Source organism: Oryzias latipes, chromosome 3 (assembly GCF_002234675.1).
Source record: "Oryzias latipes chromosome 3, ASM223467v1".
Lineage (NCBI taxonomy): Eukaryota > Metazoa > Chordata > Actinopteri > Beloniformes > Adrianichthyidae > Oryzias > Oryzias latipes.
In genome coordinates this window covers 27,450,710-27,469,110 of record NC_019861.2, presented here as the reverse complement: position 1 = coordinate 27,469,110, position 18,401 = coordinate 27,450,710, and the positions used below count along the sequence as shown (strand labels likewise).

The window sequence follows — 18,401 nt, the reverse complement described above, 5'->3', positions numbered from 1 at the left end:
AGTCAAGGCACACCACTGTAGGCAATGTGAAATCACTAACTAGACATTTTCTGGACTGTTCACCTAATGAGGCAACCTGTGGGCACGATGGCTGCATGTGGCTGTAAAAACACATGATGGCTTCCAAAATAGGATCTGAAAAGAGATTCAGTTTGTCTTTTTTTAACGTCTGCCGGTAATTGTGCATCCACCCATTTTGTTTAGGCTGCATTTGATCCAGCATACAACTAACCATGAAATCCATTTCTCTTTGGCCTACATCTAATTTTGGTTCAGCAGATGTTGCAGTTTTACGCAAATTAAACGTTGATAATGGAGAGGCCACATCCAAATAATTATCTAAACCACTTCACAGAAAATCTATGAAAGACAAGAACATTTTCCAACCCGTTTCCAACGTCCAGTACGTTTGCACATACATTCAAAGATTGCACATTCATCCATCCACAACGTTAAAGACGGTCTGAATCCACATAGCCTGGTTCCCTGGATGCTGTTCTTAATCCTGATAAGAGCCCTGGCCTAAACACTGATGAATAGCATAAAACCTGCTGCTCCACACTTCTATCAAGACTCAGGGAGAGATATTTACATGAACTCAATTTACAAAGTACCTGCATGATGCCTTCAAACACATTGTCACTTTCAGAAAAAAAGAGATTTCTGAGCCAACTTTGTTGTTGACTACAGCTTTTGTATAAAAAAGCTGCAAAGGAAATAATTAAATACATTAGAAGTACCTTCAGCACTTTGTTTATTCCATGAATTCTGGGATAAAAAAATTACAAACATGAAACGGTTACCTCATGGCTTCCAGCCCTGAACTATAAAACATCTGTTTTTAAGAGACCATAACTTTCAAGGCAGAGGTGTTCTCGATGACTGAAACTGCAAAGGTCTTACCTGAATTCATCTTTTCAGTTTATAACACAGAAGGACCTGGTTGTGTGCCTGCTATGAATGCTGATTCCACGTGGTTTCACAGGAGACATGCATCTGCAGCTGCTGCAGAGGATGTGCATGTCGGCACAGTGGAATCTACTGTGACAGTGCCGCCCTAATAAGTCAGTTGACATCTCAAAGCAGCTTCACATGAATGAAATGGACACACACAAACAGATTAACAATCTCATCATTCCCTTAGCAGGCGCCAGCTGCACAAACCCCATGAAAGTTTCCAAGAAAGTAAATGGAGCGAAAAAGGAAAAGTTTCTTTACTGTGTATATTCAGGTAATGTTTACATGTTTTCCTTCACAGAAAAATAAATAAAATGAAATCTTAAAACATAAGTGTTGTGTAGCTGCCTTTGCTTGATAAGGAGAAAGCTATCTTTTTAGCCCAGCTTTGTTTAGGAATGTGCACAACAGATTTTTCACTTCTTAAAAAATGAAGGAAAATGGGACAAAGCAATTGTTTATGTCTTGAAATAGGTCAGTATCGCTGGAAAGATGAATAAATGTCTGCATAATCAGAGCATATCTTATACTTAACATTTCCAGCAAAATATTAAATACAAAACTTAATCATATCATTCAAACTATGAAGGTGAGATCTTTTAGAGGATATTGTTCTTAGCTTAGCAGCTGTGCTTAAATTATTCAAATAACAATTTTACAAAATTCCCCCAAACTCTCCAACGCACATCTTTCTTAACTGCATGTCCTGCAGAGCTGTATAGAAATAGCTGATTTTTCATTTGCTAAATGTTAACTTAGTATTTTGTTTTAAACTGTAACAAATTACCTAAAACATATGCGTTAAACAGCATGGCAAAGGGAAACTTGATCACAAGGGGAAAAAGTTAATGAGGGCTGATCTGAAACGATATATTTTGATTTTCTGTAACCCTTGTGCTATCCTAGGCACTTCAACGTTGGGAATTGGGTCATCTAGACCCACTAGACAGTGCGCTGAACATTTTTTCTTCAATGATTTGTGAACCTCACTGGTGTCCATAGATTACATGAAATCTTTCCCCCTTTATCCACTTTTGTCATGGTGGGGAGAACACGTCAATGTAAGGGTGGGGTCATCTAAGATAGCACAAGGGTTAAAGTTACGAATTCATAAGTAAATATGATCAGAAGAAGCTAGCAATAAGTAGTTCCCAGATTTACACACAAAAACAAAGCATTTGACATCGTAAAGCTTGTGTTTCAAAAGTGCAATACAAATAAAGTTTGATTTGATTTCAAAAACAAAAAAAAGTCCATTGAGAAAGAAGAAAGAAACAAGAATTTCACCAGTTGAGGCTATAGAAAAAAAGATTTCCTTGTCTATCGGCTGCTCCCTTTTGGGGTTCTCCACAGAGAATCTTCTGTCTCCATCTAATTGTGCCCTCTGCATCCTCCTGACTTACACCAACCACCCTCATGTCCTCCATTACCAAATCATGAACCTCCTCTTTCATCTTTTTCATAGTCCTCTTTCCTGGCAGCTCCAACCTCAACATGCTTTTACCAACAAACACAATGACAGTTAAACTAATACGAGAAATTGAAAAACAGCAAAACGCAAGCATGCCAATAAAAGGGTAATGTACCAGACAAAATCACAACAACAAAAGACACAAAAGCATGAATGGGGGTGAAAACAGTGTTTTGCTTCTTAAAATCATACTTGTGCTTTTTAAAATAAAGATTTATCATGTGGTGTCAAGCTTATCGTCTGCATTTGAGTCTTACAGCCACCTTTCCTGATATGATCAGTTAAAAACACAAATGCGATCTTTCATGATCTGAGCAGATTGGATCACATGGCTGCCAGAGCCTATCCCTGCCACTTGTGGGCGAAGGCAGGGGACATCCTGGACAGGTCGCCAGTCTGTGGCAGGGTCACAAATCACACACCCCTACACACTCACATTCAATTTAGAGTAACCAATAACCTATGAAGCATGTTTTTGGACGGTGGGAGGAAGCTGGAGTCCCCGGAGAAAGCCCATGCATGCGCAGGGATTTTGATTTATGCAATTTTAACGTCCACAGAACTGCTGTTGGTGTCACATGAATCCCATCCCCCCTCTTCACAACTGCCACACACAAAAATCCAGAAGGGCTTAACGTACCATATAAGTATGTCTTAATGTGTGCATCTCTTGTAAACTTGCAGCACCACCGCTGACACTGAAATACGCTTTTTCTTTTCACATGTTTTTTTTATGCTCCACACATGATGAATTATGTAAAATATTGCAGAGAAGCAAAGCCGTGAAGTCAGCATGCAAATGAGAGCCCATCTCAACATGATGAAGTTCAGTAAAGGTGTTTAATCTTCAAATTTTTACCTGCCATAGATGGTACAGGACTTCTCCCCACGGTTTCCAGCTATACCCTCAGCATCTGTGCACCATTACCATCTTTAAATCATATTAAACTGATACATTTTAAGTGTGATGCATTGGTCTGACAGCCAAAACTATCTATCAGGTCTCCATTTAGTAACACCATATTTGAAAGGTAGTGATATGATTGATGCAACTGTTTAACAAATAAAGCGATTGGCTGAGAGGGCATTGATCAACCACTCTGCACATACTAATGATGTCTTGCTCATTGAATACCAAGCATGATAATTCTGTGGGATTTTCATCATTTATGTGAATCTGCTTGCACAAATAAGTCTTTTAAAAGTAGCGTGTTCTGTGATTAGTAGTGGGTGTGTCGTACACTTGCACTGGCTGAGCTCTTTTGTCATTCCCTGTTGGGTATGTACACGTTTTTGTCTTGTGCATGCTGTGAACTCTGTGGGCCGTCCTGAGGGAGGAGTCGGCTCAAGATCCCCGTTGAGAACATCATATTGTGTAAGCATCCCACAGGGATGGACAAAATTCACCAGAGACCTGCTGTCTGCCTCACTAACCTAAATACTGTGAAGAATACGATAAACTTTTGCTGCTGGCCACACCTTTTGCCTGCTACAGCAAGAATTCTGTGGATATTCCTTGAGCGGTCGAAGGTTAGAGGGATTTATTCATGATCGAGGACATTGGAGGACTGGAATGGCAGCCAAGGCCAGTATTGTGTTCTTAGTGACATAATCCATTCATCTTGGTTTCTGACCCAGTTCTGTCTCTTGTTTCTTCTAAGCTGAATCACAGAGGCCCACTGACACAGCTCTACTAGAGCACAGGAGCCTGCAGAGGCACCCGCTGCTGCTAATTTGACTCCAGGAAAACAAATATTTAAAATCAGACCACAACCAAAGGAAAAAAGTACCACTATTCTCCACGTCAGCTTTACAGTTTTTGCTTATAAAAGTGTTATTTTTGCATTAATGTGGTTAATGAAAAGTTACACCAAGATGAACTTTGACCAATTGACTTGGATTTGGTAGAGACGTATGGGTAGGGTCCTTTTCAATTCCCAGAAGTGCCAATAATTCAAAAATTGATCATGGAGAAGATATTATAGTTGCGATTTGTGCCCAGCTGGAGTCATATGAAACCAAGTCCGTCATTTATCAGAATAGAGCTGTGAAATAAAAAGCCTGAAGCAAGATTCGCTAGATTGGCACTGCTTCAACGTTTTGTACCAAGCCTCTTCCAACTGTAGGTACATAGGGTAGTGACAGTCCAGTGTGAACACAAAATTCTAAGAACACGTTCAAGAACACACGTTTAGTGTTTAGCGTGTCAAATGCCCAGTGTGTACATAACTTTACCCACACTCCACACATTAGGAATTTTTTTAATGAACACAGACCTCTCCCGAAACTTTTGAATGGCAGTTTATACAGTATTAAATAAATACGGTTCATTGTACCATCACATGGTTTCCATGGCCGATTCTTTTGTTGACATCCCACGAGAGAGCATAACCAAACGGTTAACAAACAAACATCCGATACCTGAATTAGAATTAGTCAGTGTCCCTCTCAGCAATTCTTCCTCCTATGTTTATTCAGATGTTCAACTTAAGTAACGTTAAGATCTTATTTGGGACAGAGATCACTCAAAAAGTTTTACCATCAATACAATCTTTTCTTGTAGTGAGACAAAAGATAGTCATAGCCACTGCTTCACTTGGTAAATATCCACATGATGTCTGAAAGAAATTACGGAAAAATATGAATGGCGGGGTGGATCTAGGTAAAGATGACTGGCCCTATAGGCTTGTTTGTGAAACCATTTTATAGATGTAGATTTTGTTTTTTGCTGTGTGATGTATTTCTACCACAAGGTAAACCATATTGTTTATGAGGCCTTGTTTGAGCCCTGCAGGCAGTGCAGATATGTCAGACATTGTTATCTAATAAATGCTTCATAAATTCCTCCTGTAAATTTTATATTCTCTGTCACTCCTAACAATTATCTTCTTTCATGGCTTTCTCTCTAGTTAAAAAAAAATCACACAAGGCTTAAAGCAGCATACTTGCAGAGCCCCTCTTTGTAGAAACTACAAATCTATAGAAGAGTGTGTCCTACAGCTGTGTTATATTAAAATGCATTCAAAGCATGCTGTGGAGTGCTCTTTTAACAGTCTGAATTTGAGTTAATAGACTGCTGAAGCACTGCTTCTTTAACGACATGCACTGCCAGTGAATTATATATGCCCTGTCATATGAAACAATGGTTTTAGAGCGTGCCAGCTTCCACACCTTTTGCAATGTTTAATTTCACACTATCTAGGAAAAATGACGTTTATTGTATATCTCTAAAGTACATTAACAAAGAAAATATTCAAAATAGGGAGTGTGTTGCCTACTCTTTAGCCATTAAAGCTCCTATGTGATTTCATCTGGATATATCCAGCATCCTGCACAGGATGGTAAAAGACCTAAGATACATTTTATCTCCTACAAAGTTCTTAACTTTTTATATTCTCTGAAAAGCAAAACACTCAATGACAGCAATGAGGATTCATAGAAAAGGGAATTTACTTTGAAGGTGTTCAAAGAAAAACTCGATAAATAATGAAAGGATTCCCTCTCTGCAGACTGACTCGTTGAAATGCAATGAAGTTCTGATTAAATGGCTCCAACCGCTGGATGACAAATACATTTTCTTCTCTAGAAGATGTTTGGTTTTGAATTGATTGTGTTCTTTCAAGTCATTTTTTTGTTTTCTTTTTTATGAATAAATGTGGAAAAATGTGATTACAACTGATATGATGCTGAGTTTTGTTCTTTCACAGACTTTGAGAGAAATCCAGGCTATGTGCTTTTGTGATCTCAGAAGCACTTTAGTGCTTGATGATGATGGTTTTACACAACATTTAACCTTTAATTAAAACTGTAGGTTAAGTGTTTATTGGGCTGAATAGAATTGATAGAATAATTTTATGGAACAACCATTGACTGTATATGAAAACTGGTGAGTGTTATCACCCTTAGAAAATGGCTTACTTCTGGCTACAACGAAATGATCACAATGTTGGTACATGATTAACCCTCGTGCTATCTTAGATGACCCCACCCAACCATTGACGTGTTCTCCCTACCATGACAAAGGTGGATAAAGGTGGAAAGATTTCATGTAATCCATGGACACCAGTGAAGATCACAAATCATTGTAAAAAAGGTTCAGAGCACTGTCTACTGGGTCTAGATGACCCAACTCCCAATGTTAAAGTGCCTAGGATAGCACAAGGGTTAAAAAGCAGTGATTGATCCAAGTGGGTCTAAGTCAATGTTTCTATGGCAACCCGTCTTGCCAATCGAAAGTGAGCTTGTTGAAAGTCCACTTTCAGGCTCAGGAGAATCTCTCATTCAAACATTTTGAAAGTTTAAGGTGGGGGCCAGCAGGCACACAGGCTTTTACTGGGGCATTTGAGTGGTAGTTCATGACTTAGATAATTAGCAATAAAGACTAAAAACATCATGAAAAAATAGGTTTATCAAGAACATGTTGAAAGCAAAAAAGGTTATTCTTGAGCCAGTGGGTACTTAAAATTTAGAATGCAAGGGAGGAAGGATCACTTAGTTCAGTTCTTCTACACAGTCAATGGGAACAATTTGAAAACGTATTGAAATACTGCATGAAATACACAATTTTACTTTGAGTTTTAACCTCTTTTTCACCAGGTTATTCATAAATTATCCGATTTTTGATGCTCAAACTTTCTTCAATTTACACTTCAAGGATTACAGAACATGTTTCTTCACAGAAGTAACTGATTGGTTGGCATTTCTTAGAAACACAGATACATGAAACACAGTTCACATCACATTACTGAAGGCTCATAAGGCTGAAGGCTCAGAATAACAGAGGAAATAACAAAAACAAATTTCTTCTTTTCTTTCAAAGTGGTTTAATATTTTTTAGAGGGAAACTAAAATCAGTCTTTAGTACAAGTGTTCACCACTGATGGGCTGAAAGACAAGGCCATCTCTTATTTTAAAAGCCACACACTGACTGCTCATCAGTTCTTGTATTTTTTTTTCTTTTTTATGCTTTTCATATTATTAATCAAAGTTTGTTTTTTTTGTTTTCTTCCTAGTCAGTCACTTATTGTTATATTAAGTATTCTATTTAAGTAGTTTTGATTTGATTTTAGTTTTTCTTCTCCTAAGGTAAGTAAAGTTTTAGGTCAAGACATCCTTTATTCCCATTGTGAATCTATATTTGAACTAATTTTGAAGCTCATCATGTTCCTTATTTTGATTTCTGTACCTAATAAAATGCACAACCTTTTGGACTGAATGCAGGATGTCTTTAAATGCATCACACTTCTCCAGCGACAATCTTGCGTTTGGCTGCATAACCCCTGCTGACCAACTCACTTCAGCTTCCCCTGGTCGTGAGGACCACAGGGGACTTCGACCTTCCTCCCACATCCCTGAGCCAAAGCTCCTGCTCTTTGCGTGAGATCTACACAGATCCTGCTTCTTCAATATCAACTACCTTAGCAGAAAAAGCAGATGCACTTTAGGTCTGTGGAGCCCGACATCACAGTTCAATCCAAGCCGAACTGTAATCCACTTTAGTGGGGAGACTCTCACCACACATGATTCTGACAACCAGAATTATTTATCCTAAATCCAAATGTGTTTGGATTTAGCCATTCAGTTTTATTAATGTTCTTTAGTCAAAACATTTTTCTGTTAAAACTTTTGAGACATTATTTTGCTAATTTAAAAAAAAAATCACCTATTTACTCACGAACACACTAATCTGCTCACAATGTTAATTAATTTTCCAATTTATAACTGCTGCTCTTTTAACCCTTGTGCTATCCTATGGGGTCACGATGACCATTGACGTGTTCTCCCTACCATGACAACGGTGGATAAAGGTGGAAAGAGTTCATGTAATCCATGGACACCAGTGAAGATCACAAATCATTGAAGAAAAAAGGTTCAGCGCACTGTCTAGTGGGTCTAGATGACCCAACTCCCAATGTTAAAGTGCCTAGGATAGCACAAGGGTTACTCTGGCAATCAATATATCATCAATAAATCTGATAACTCTGCATTGTTTTTTTAAGGTCCAATTAATCAATTATCATCACTGAGTCATTTTCCTTTCAGTTAGGAAAGTAATGCCAGTTCTAGACGAGTGTTTGAGATTAAGCAGATTACATTTAATAACATCTATCATTAATATTCTAGTAAACTGTGAGTTAATTTGACACATTTAAAAGCTTCTAGTCTGACTAATGATCCACTTGTTGAAGCAGCGATTTTACGTCCACAGAGATATTTTAGCTGATCTTAATGAACACTATCACCCCCTCAGTTTATCTCGGATTGAGATTTGATGAGCTAGCTCCATATCCACCGATGGCGGACACTTACTTTGACTCAAATGTAATTGTAAAGGTTATTTGCTGCTTCTAAGAAACACATTAGCTTCATTTGACAATGGTTGATAGTTTTTAGTTGTACTTTATACAGTTCTTTTTGAGCACATGTTTTTTTATGGCTATCGATGGGTCAATTATAAATGGAGTCCATCAGTTTATAAATGCCTCACTGTTCCTCATTCATTTCTCTCTTTGACTCCAACCTCTGCCTTTTCTGCCTTCCTTTCTCAGTTACAAGTTTCTTTGCTTCTTGCACACTCTGAGATCCCAACAAAAATGCTAAATTTTGCATCATCCATGCCAGCACCAGCACTGGCACCAAAGGCCTTGGAGCAGAGGCTTCATCAAAGACACGATTAAGTAATGCGTAAGCGCATGCGTTCACACAAATATTCAGACATGCACAAACACATTTCTCATGGCTTGCTTCTAGAACTTGAATTGTATAGTGCAGACAAACGTGCCTGCACGCACAGACACATATGGAGGAACACAGAGTGACAAACTAGGGCATTCTGGACCACCTCCTTCAGGGTGTCTCTGTCAGCCACTCTCCCAGTTTTGTGTGGCCTCTTATGTAAACAGGTCACTTTGAGTTACTTCCATTTGTCTGAATGGGAAAGACAAGAAGCACCCAGAACTGGCTTAGTATATCCTACATTGCCTCACCGCTCTACCTACATTCAAAATCACAAAAAACGGTCCATGACCCTCATGTGTATTACAAATGCAGCAATGGCTATATATGGTTTAATGTTTTGTTTTTTTAGCTTTTTCAGTTGTACTTTTATGTTCTAGTTTTCTCAATGAATACTCATTGTGTTTTGTGTTTTTGTAAATATGTCAGCCTGCACGTGTTCATTGCTGATGGCAAAATGCACAAGCCCAAGTCACCACCAGTTCATTAACAAGCTCCACTGTGGAGGCTGATCTGATCTTTCCATTTTCACAATCTGTTGGTTAGTTGAATTGAAAGCTTGCAAACATAGGGATGCTCTTTTTGTAGACATGTTTTGCTATTAATCCTTCCACACAGAAAACACTTTTGTTCTAGAACTTTAACATTTATTTTTATTGAAAAGATGTATTGCATTTGACAAAGAATTCTGTGTAGATTCTCTGGTATGTGTTTCGAAATAACTTACTTAACAGAATTATTGTTGTCCAGCATGTTTTTCCACTTATGTACAATGAAAAAAGATATAAAGTTGATCTAATTCTACTTTTAAACAACAACAAAAATATTATGAGGGTATACTTTCATTTTCAAATGACTGAAGCAGGTGTCTCGAAGACTTAAACAACTGAGGGGTTATGCAGAGCTGACTGCCCCCACTAACCAAACCTCAAAATCTGACAGCCAGTAAAACCGGTAAGAAAGGAGCAGCAGCTCAAAGAGCACCTCAGAGGAGCGAGGCAGCCATGTCCTCCTGCAGACACGCAAGAGGAGACAAAGCAGGCGAAGAGGGTTCAAGCCCGCAGAGCAAGGGAGAGTGAATGTGACCGAGTGCATTCATGATTCTTATTTCCTTTTGTAACACAGACACCCCTTGGGCGAATCACATAAGCATGCGTACACACATTACTTAAACTTACATTGACAGCAGTCAGTGACACCCTAGGTGGTCACATGCACTGCTGCTGCCCCGGCATACATATGCACAAACAGCAACAACTGCTGCTACGGTCTTCTTCATAACCCATTTGCCTCATGTATGTATTTAAGGAAATCAGAGAGAGAGAGCACTGAAGATTGGGCCAGGTTAGCTTTCATTGGTGTTTCCTCTTTACCCCCATGTCTAAGTCAAAGCCAGGAAATTCACGTCCTCCAATAAAGTTCACATTTTTATCTCCACCTACAGCTTGGCAAGTAGGAGTTTTAAAGCTGAAATAACATGAAATGCACATCAGCTACCCTGGAGCAGGAAGAACCTTGCTAGACTAGAAATTTGACAACTTGAGGCATCTTACGTGATTGTTTCCCAAGTTCAAATGCAATAAAAAATGGACAGACTCTATAGAAATGTTGTGGATTTTTCCCTTTTACCAAAGTTAAATATGAGAAAACAAATGTTCCTCTTCTTAGGCAAAATCTTATTGGATCAGTATCATCATTACAAAAAGGTAGACATTGTAATATTTCAACTATTTTGTGCATTTTGCTGCTTGAATGAACTTGGATTAAATGTTTTACAATCATCACAGAAGAATTGTGCAATCTTAAACTTGGAATCTTAAATATTAAAGAAATGTTTGCATAAGAAATTCACGGATGGTTAACAAATGAAGAGTCTTAAACCCAACATGAAGCTCATTTTACCTTTATCTTTTAGTTCCTGATAGTATAAAAGTTAAAAGAAATGAAACACGTCAGAGACTGTGGCACAAATGTAAATGCAAATGGCATTTCACTTTTTCACCAGTCCAGTTTTTTATTTTTGCAAACTAAATTAACATGACTTGCAGGAAAATTGTTTATTTTCTTCAGTATTTGTCTCCAATATTAGTCATAAGCGGCTGTAGTATCTACAAAGGAATAAAATGATGACCCTCAAAGAGGAAGCATTTTTGGCAGTCTAGAACTTGCTGTCTGCACCACGGCTGTCAAGTAAGGCTATAAAAGGTTCTCTACACAGACTGTAATTTTTATTCTATTTTATTTATTTTTTTGTGCGGCTGGGTAGCTCGGTTGGTAAGGTGAAACAATACCATGTAGGAATCCATGGTTTGATTCCCAGAGAGGAATCAACAATGGTACTGGGGGCAGTTACCATATCAATGGCGAGCAATTAACATCACCCAGTGAGGGCCTTTGGGCAAGACCTGTTGTCACTGGTAGGCACTCTACTGCCTACCAGCATGAGTGTGCGTGAATGATCCCGGTGATGGTCAGAGGGACCGTAGCTGCGAACTGGCAGCCACGCCTCTACCATCACCAAGTATGAATGAGGGGTGAATGAGTAATGGACACAATGGAAGCGCTTTGAGCGTCTTGAAAAGTGCAGATAAATCCAATCCATTATTATTATTATTTAAATTGTGTCAATATTTAATGAAACACACATCCGATATAATCATTTAATTGCAATGTTGCATTTGTGCAAATAAAACAGGAAACCTTTTTCTTTATGGTTATGATCTAATGGATTATAACAGTGAGTGGTAATGAATCCAGTTCAGTTGGATGTCTCTTGCCTGTTGTGTTGCTCCTTGAGACAACCTTGATTGTGACCTAGTGCGTAATAAAAACAACACAAACTGAATTTAAATGAAAGTGTCATTTAGGTAAACCATCACAGTGGTGTTTTAGCAACAGCGTGAAAAACACAGTGAATGTGTGGCTGGTAGGACAGCACAAGATCCAAAGAGCCATATTGTACTGCAGAGTTGATACATATGTGATGAATGTGTAACATGTTAGAGAGCACAGTATGTCTGTGAAAGGCTAAAAATAAAAACTGCTATTTTCTAGCACTTGATCCGTGAAACTCCAGAGAAGAAGCTCACGCCCAAGGCTGATGTCCTGCCGGGTCCTTGAGTACAAACAAACACAAACACATCGACACGGAGCAACTTTAACATCCATTTACCAAGCTAAGTCCCATTAACTCTGTTTTGCATTCCACCTCCGCTTCATATATCCTGCAGAGAATGATCCACAAGCTGCCAATCTCACAAACAGCCTGCAGGGGGCCGCCAATGCAGGCTGGGAGAACGCTGGACTGAAGTCAAGCCCCATGACACAAACAAAAACATCTGTCTCCTTGCCAGGAAAGTCAATCTAGGATTAAGGATTTAAGTCTCTGTTGCTTTTTTGGAAAAAATAGTCACTCACGTTGAACAAATAAATGCCATCAATAATCATCTTTCAGTTGAGGGACAACAAGATAAAGGAAAACAAACAAAGGGGTTTTGATATTTTACATTCAGTTTGAGGCTGGTTATCCTCAACAAATCACCATTTCTAGGATGATTGAAGAAAATCAAATAAAAGGAGACAAGTAACGTTCCATGAAAATGCTGTGGATCAACAAGCATAACTCATTTTCTAAGCAGCACTGCTCCCCTGTTGTCATGGCTTTCTGTTAGAAGCTGTTGAACGTCTCTGCATTGTTTCCAAATCACATGCTGAACTGCAAACTACTGCAAACTGCAAACTGTTCCCTCAGCAGACTCTTCATTGCAGATTTATTTTTCTGTTTTTCAAATTGCTTTTGAGAACCCTTGGACCACTGAGGCAATAAAATACGAAGCCAGGAAAATCAGAGCATCTCATCTGCTTACTACCATGCCTTTGATGAAGCTATTATCCTGATTAAAAGAAAGTCCTTCTCCTTTGCAGGCGCTGATGGAGCGAAGGCAGGAAATCTAGACAAGCAGTAGAGCTGACCACAGGCAGACAGAGCCAAGTAGCAGAGTACGCATACTCTGCAGAATCACACACTACTACTTTGAACTTGTTGCTCTGAAGTTTGAGATAAAAGAAAGGAAACTTATCCAGAATTTCTAATCAACATTCAGTCAGCTTAGATCATTTATCTTGCTCAATCCTTCCCAGCAGGATCACTCACCTTCCATTGCATACTTCATATCCTGGGCAAAGAGGTTCCACATGATCTCAGCGCTGATCTTGCCCACATTCACCTCCTGTGGAAACCTGGTGGGGTTGAAATGGATTCCAGTCAGACTCATTTCCGCATAATGATACACATGAGTGGACGGCGTGATGGCTGAGCCCAGCCTGGAACTCAACCAAATGACTTAAAAGATGTGGAATGAGATAAGGCCAGAGGAATCTTATAATCAATCTCCCTCACTACTCCGTAATCTGAACTGAAGTAAGATGCGAGCTTGAGGAGGAGAAAAATGTGGGAGGAAATGACAAAGTGGAGCACAAACATGAGAGGGAGGCAACTCATTTAGTGAGCAAACTGTTGTTTTGAACGCTGATAGATTTTCAGTCAGGGCTCGGACACGACTTGTCAGTGGTTTAATTATCCATATCTTCCATGGTGATAGGAGGACATTTATAAAAGACCTGCATCATTTAAACAGAAAGTTCTTTGTCTTTCATTGGAATTTGTTTGACCATTTCTATTTATTGTGCAATCAACCTTACTTTGGAAAGTTGTGCATGTCTTTGTCATTCATAAACCATATTTGCAAAAAATACAAACATCTTGGAGTAAACTGTTTTAGAGCTTTCGTATAATTTTGAAATAACTAACTATGGAAAGCTAAACCTCCCTACCCTGTTTTTATCTGTTTTGGCAGTTTTCTCATGATAAAGACATCTACTATTTCATAATCATGAAAAAACAGGTCTTTTCCCATGACAACAGACCAAGTCCCACATAGAAATTCAAGAAACAACCTAAAAGAAAAAAAAAAACTATTGTGGAGAGTTTGTGGTAACGTTTGTTGTTGAGAGTTGTTGGCCATGTTGCCTGGCATTAATTACAGCCTACAGTACAAAATAAAAGATCTCAACCAGATTATGTAACAGAGTAAAAAATGAAATTTGTTTTCTCATGATGACCAGATGGTAGATATCGTTATCCCGTGAAAATGGGCACAAAAAAGGCAACGTAGGCCATTTTTGGATTTTGTAATTTAAAAAAAGGCCGTGACTAGTTTTATTTTTGCTAACATTGAATTGGTTTAGTTTATTGTCAGGAATTTCCTGAGGCTTGAATCCCATGTTTATTTTCTCCCCAGAGAGCAGCAGATTGACAGCTCATTCCCTCAGGCTGTGCACCTGCTATTTAAAGGCAATGAGTCCAGTCATGGGTTTATTGTCAGAACACGAGGATTGTCGTCAATCTCAAACTTGACCAGGAGAAGGTAGAGACGTTGCGCATTAATATTGCAAATCCATCATTAGTCGGTGTTGGAGAGACAGCTGCAGGCATAATCTGAGTTTTAGTAAGCATCGTAAATCAACAGGAAAACGGTGAGAAGGAAAACAGGGAAAGTATTATGGGGAGACAGAAAAGGAAAAACACCATTCGTCTTGTGTCTTTAATGGTACTCTATTTACTTTCAGGTCCTGATTTTTGTCTCTAAAACTAATCATTACTAAGCTGAGTCCTTTTCCCCTGCCACATCATTTCAACATGCAGCCCTCATCTTATCTGTCTATAATTCAGCAGTCCCGCGTTGCCTTTTTATCAGACCACAATCTGGCTCAGCATGCTTAGCATTTGTCACTCCTCTGGCTGCTTCACGGCCTCTTTACACAACCTCATTCAACTTTCAGTCAACAAAGGTGCTTACTTAACTTTCCTTAATCAGACGATGCAATTTTCAATTTGTCAGAAGCTCAATAAAGTGAAACTCAACAAAGAGGTTTCTTTTTTTTCTTATCACAAAGACAACTCTGGCCTCTGTGGAATGCTGTTTCAACACCTATTTATGCAGATGTGTTTAATTAAAAAAAAAAGAAAAGATTTAGTTAAGTGAAGGATTACATACTGGTTAACGACTGGAGTGTAGGCTGTGCGGTCCTCATCGATTACTGACACCATGAGAGTGATGAGTTTTGGCCAGAAGTCCAAGTTTTTGATGGATGGGCCTTGCTCCTCTCTGGGAAGGTCTTGCTTTCGGCTCTGTGGGGACAGAAATTCAGGCGATGGAGTCAACGAAAATGTAGCTTTTGTTGGCGCATCTCCAAAAAAAAAAAAAAGATAACTTTAGGCATGTTTTAAAAGTTTTCATTTTTTGAAAAACATATGGATTTTAGGGTGTCACCTGATCTGTTTTGTATGGTGGCCGACAGGGCTCACACTTAAGAAAAACGCAACGGCATTATCTGAAGCACCAGATTACCCGCAACAAGACATAACCGCAGGAATAGTATTAACCTCAGCACAACGAAAAAGAGGACTTTTTTTTCCTAATAGCGGAAAAAAAAAATTAAGTTTCAAACTATTCGGTGCAACAGAGTTTTAGAATTCTGAGAAAAAAGCCAGATTTTTCTATGCCCTTTTTTTTCTTGCTCCATGGCCCTAATCCTCTTCCGTAAGCAAGTGTACGGGAAAAAAACTCGTAATTTTACGAGATTAAAGTAGAGGTGAGCATACAGTGCAGCAGCAAGTGAACGCCTTGCAGCAGCAGAGCAGACTGACTAAACTTAGTTGAACAGGTGAGCTGAATGATTATTGATAACGTTCCAAATGTTTGGAAGCTCATTTGTTTGATTTACGATTTATTAATGTTTTATTTATTGATGGGTGGTTTGCAGGATCTCTGCAGCCTGATGAAGCCATCGGTATCCCTGCAGCTGTCCACTTCAATCCTTTCTTCCTCCATTAAAGACAAGATCTCTACGTCTGTGTGATACCTTCGTCTGAGGAGCAGCACTTTTTGGGATTGTCAATGTTCTAATGTTAATATTACAGACCATTTTCATTCGTCTTTATTGTTTTATGTTGAAACGGAACGTTTCATCTGGAGGAGGGGGCGTATGTAACACTGTTTACTTCCGCATTGGTGTTCGGATGACGGGTTCATGACGTAAGGTGACAAATGACCTTCAGGTTATGTGAATGAAAAGGAAAATAAAGGCTGCAGCGGTTCTCTATACCCAAACGTGTCTCTGAGCTCCTTATTTTACATATGAAACTCTGCTTTACCGACACTGAAACCTGGAAAGACGGCTCCACTGATAATAATCTGCTTTTGAGTCGCCAAAAGGTTCAGAATCTCTGTTTTTTAAACCTATCTGGAAATAAAGTTTCACAAAAGGCTCCGCATATTTCATCTTCTAGCTTGGCTCAGATAAACGGAAAACTTTGGTGTTTTCAAGAGTTTGAAACAGAATTTTTTTTTCCGCCGGTAGGAAAAAAAAAAGTCCCCATTTCCGTTGTGCTGATGTTAATGCTATTGCTGTGGTTATGTCGTAGTGTTGCGGGTAATTTCGTTGTGCTTCGGGTAATGCCGTTGCGTTTTTTCTTTTGTATGTAGTGTGAGCCCTGTCGGTCACCGTAGTTTTGTGCTTATAAAACCAAATATGGTGGATATTTTGCATGTAACACAAACCACATGTACTGGCAGCCTGATGGAAAAAATACAGACTAGAGAATGAAATAACGGTTTGATGTAAATAAATGATCCCTGAAACGCAAAAAACATGTTTTATGCAATTTTGTAACAGACATACAAGTCCATGTATTTCATTTGAAATAGATGGTATTAATATTTACAGAGTGAGTGAAAAAAAAACACTGCTGTAACACTTAGAGTTGTTGTATAAGTCCTTGATTGTGTACCAAAGTACTGTATTGAAATTTTGAAATTAATCCATAAACCTCCAAATTGTCTTCCACACGATATACAAAATAATTTAAAAAACGAGAAAGTATTTCTAGTTTAAATGTTAGATTTTCTAAGTGTTTCTCTTCAAGAAATCAAGATATGGAAAAATCTAAAACAATCAAGTAAAGAAACCAATCACAAATCACCTTAAAAAATGGTTAGAAATAGAGATTACAACAAAAATCCAATCAGTAAACTTTGTTGCTTCATTCTAGCTACCCAATTTTAGAAATGAGACAAACCTGGCAGTGTCTGTGTTATTCTGAACTGAATGCTTCAATGTAAACAACAAGCACATATATATGCTATATTGCAGATATATGTACATGTTTAAATATACTTTTTTCATTTTAGTACTTTTTTATTGCTTTCTTCTAGGTACATAAAATGGGCAGAAAAATATGGGTTTTTTTGGTCCCTTTGTTCCCTTTCATTTTTCAGTTTCCCATTCAGTACAATGACTTGTTTTGTAGCTTGTGTAGGTTCTTTCATGTTGTTATATGGAAATGAAAATACGGTGGCACAGTGGTTAGCGCTTTTGCCTCACAGCAAGAAGGCCTCCGGTTCAAGTCCTGGCTGGGGGACGTGAAAAACTACATCAATGGGAAACCTTTCTGTGTGGAGTTTGCATGTTCTCCCCGTGCATGCGTGGGTTCTCTCCGGGGTCTCCGGCTTCCTCCCACTGTCCAAAAACATGCTTCATAGGTTAATTGAGTGTGTGAGTGAATGGGTGTTTGATTGTGGACATTCTACCCTGCGACAGACTGGCGATCTGTTCAGGGCGTCCCCTGCCTTCGCCAACAAGTGGCCGGGATAGGCTCCGGCAGCCCCGTGACCCCGAAAGGGAGAAACGGTTTGTGTTTTAAAAGTGCGCTTCATTTTTTTCAGGGAAAATCATTGGAAAAGGTGTTGAATCTAAAAGCTCTCACTCACACACAAAGCCGACAAACCAAGTTATTAGGCTTTGCTACACAGTTTATCTAGTTGTATACATTTTTATCAATTATATATTTTACTTTATCTGGCTGCTATTTTAAACAAAGGTTGTTGTTTTTTTCTTAATGGGTCTTGCTCATTGTTTTTTTTATTGTTGCTTTATAATGAATTCATGTTGTTTATTTGCAGTAAGCCGCAATAATTTATGAAGAAAAACCATCATTTATGCAGAATGAAGACTCTGTATATTGATGATCTCTCCTGATCTCATCTTTAGGTCAAGTATTTATGTTTAAGTAAAAAAAGAAAACCAGGCCATGAACCTTGTATGGTCATCCTCTTTATAATCTGTAGCACGTGGTAAATCCCTGCTATGATCAACCCGAACCAAATTGTTAAAGATC

The 18,401-nt window shown here is 38.6% G+C and overlaps 1 protein-coding gene across 5 annotated transcripts in view; it reads right to left on the bottom strand.

Annotated features, from left to right (window-relative positions):
• The window catches only part of unc13c (unc-13 homolog C), a 130,839-nt gene that overhangs the window by 28,607 nt on the left and 83,831 nt on the right, over positions 1-18,401 (bottom strand). For all 5 annotated transcript variants that reach the window (XM_011493025.3, XM_020700036.2, XM_020700039.2 and 2 more), the window contains 2 exons: positions 15,220-15,353; positions 13,317-13,402 (listed from right to left, as the gene is read on the bottom strand). In XM_011493025.3, coding sequence (XP_011491327.2) covers positions 13,317-13,402; positions 15,220-15,353 — 220 coding nt within the window. The remainder of the gene's footprint in view (positions 1-13,316; positions 13,403-15,219; positions 15,354-18,401) is intronic.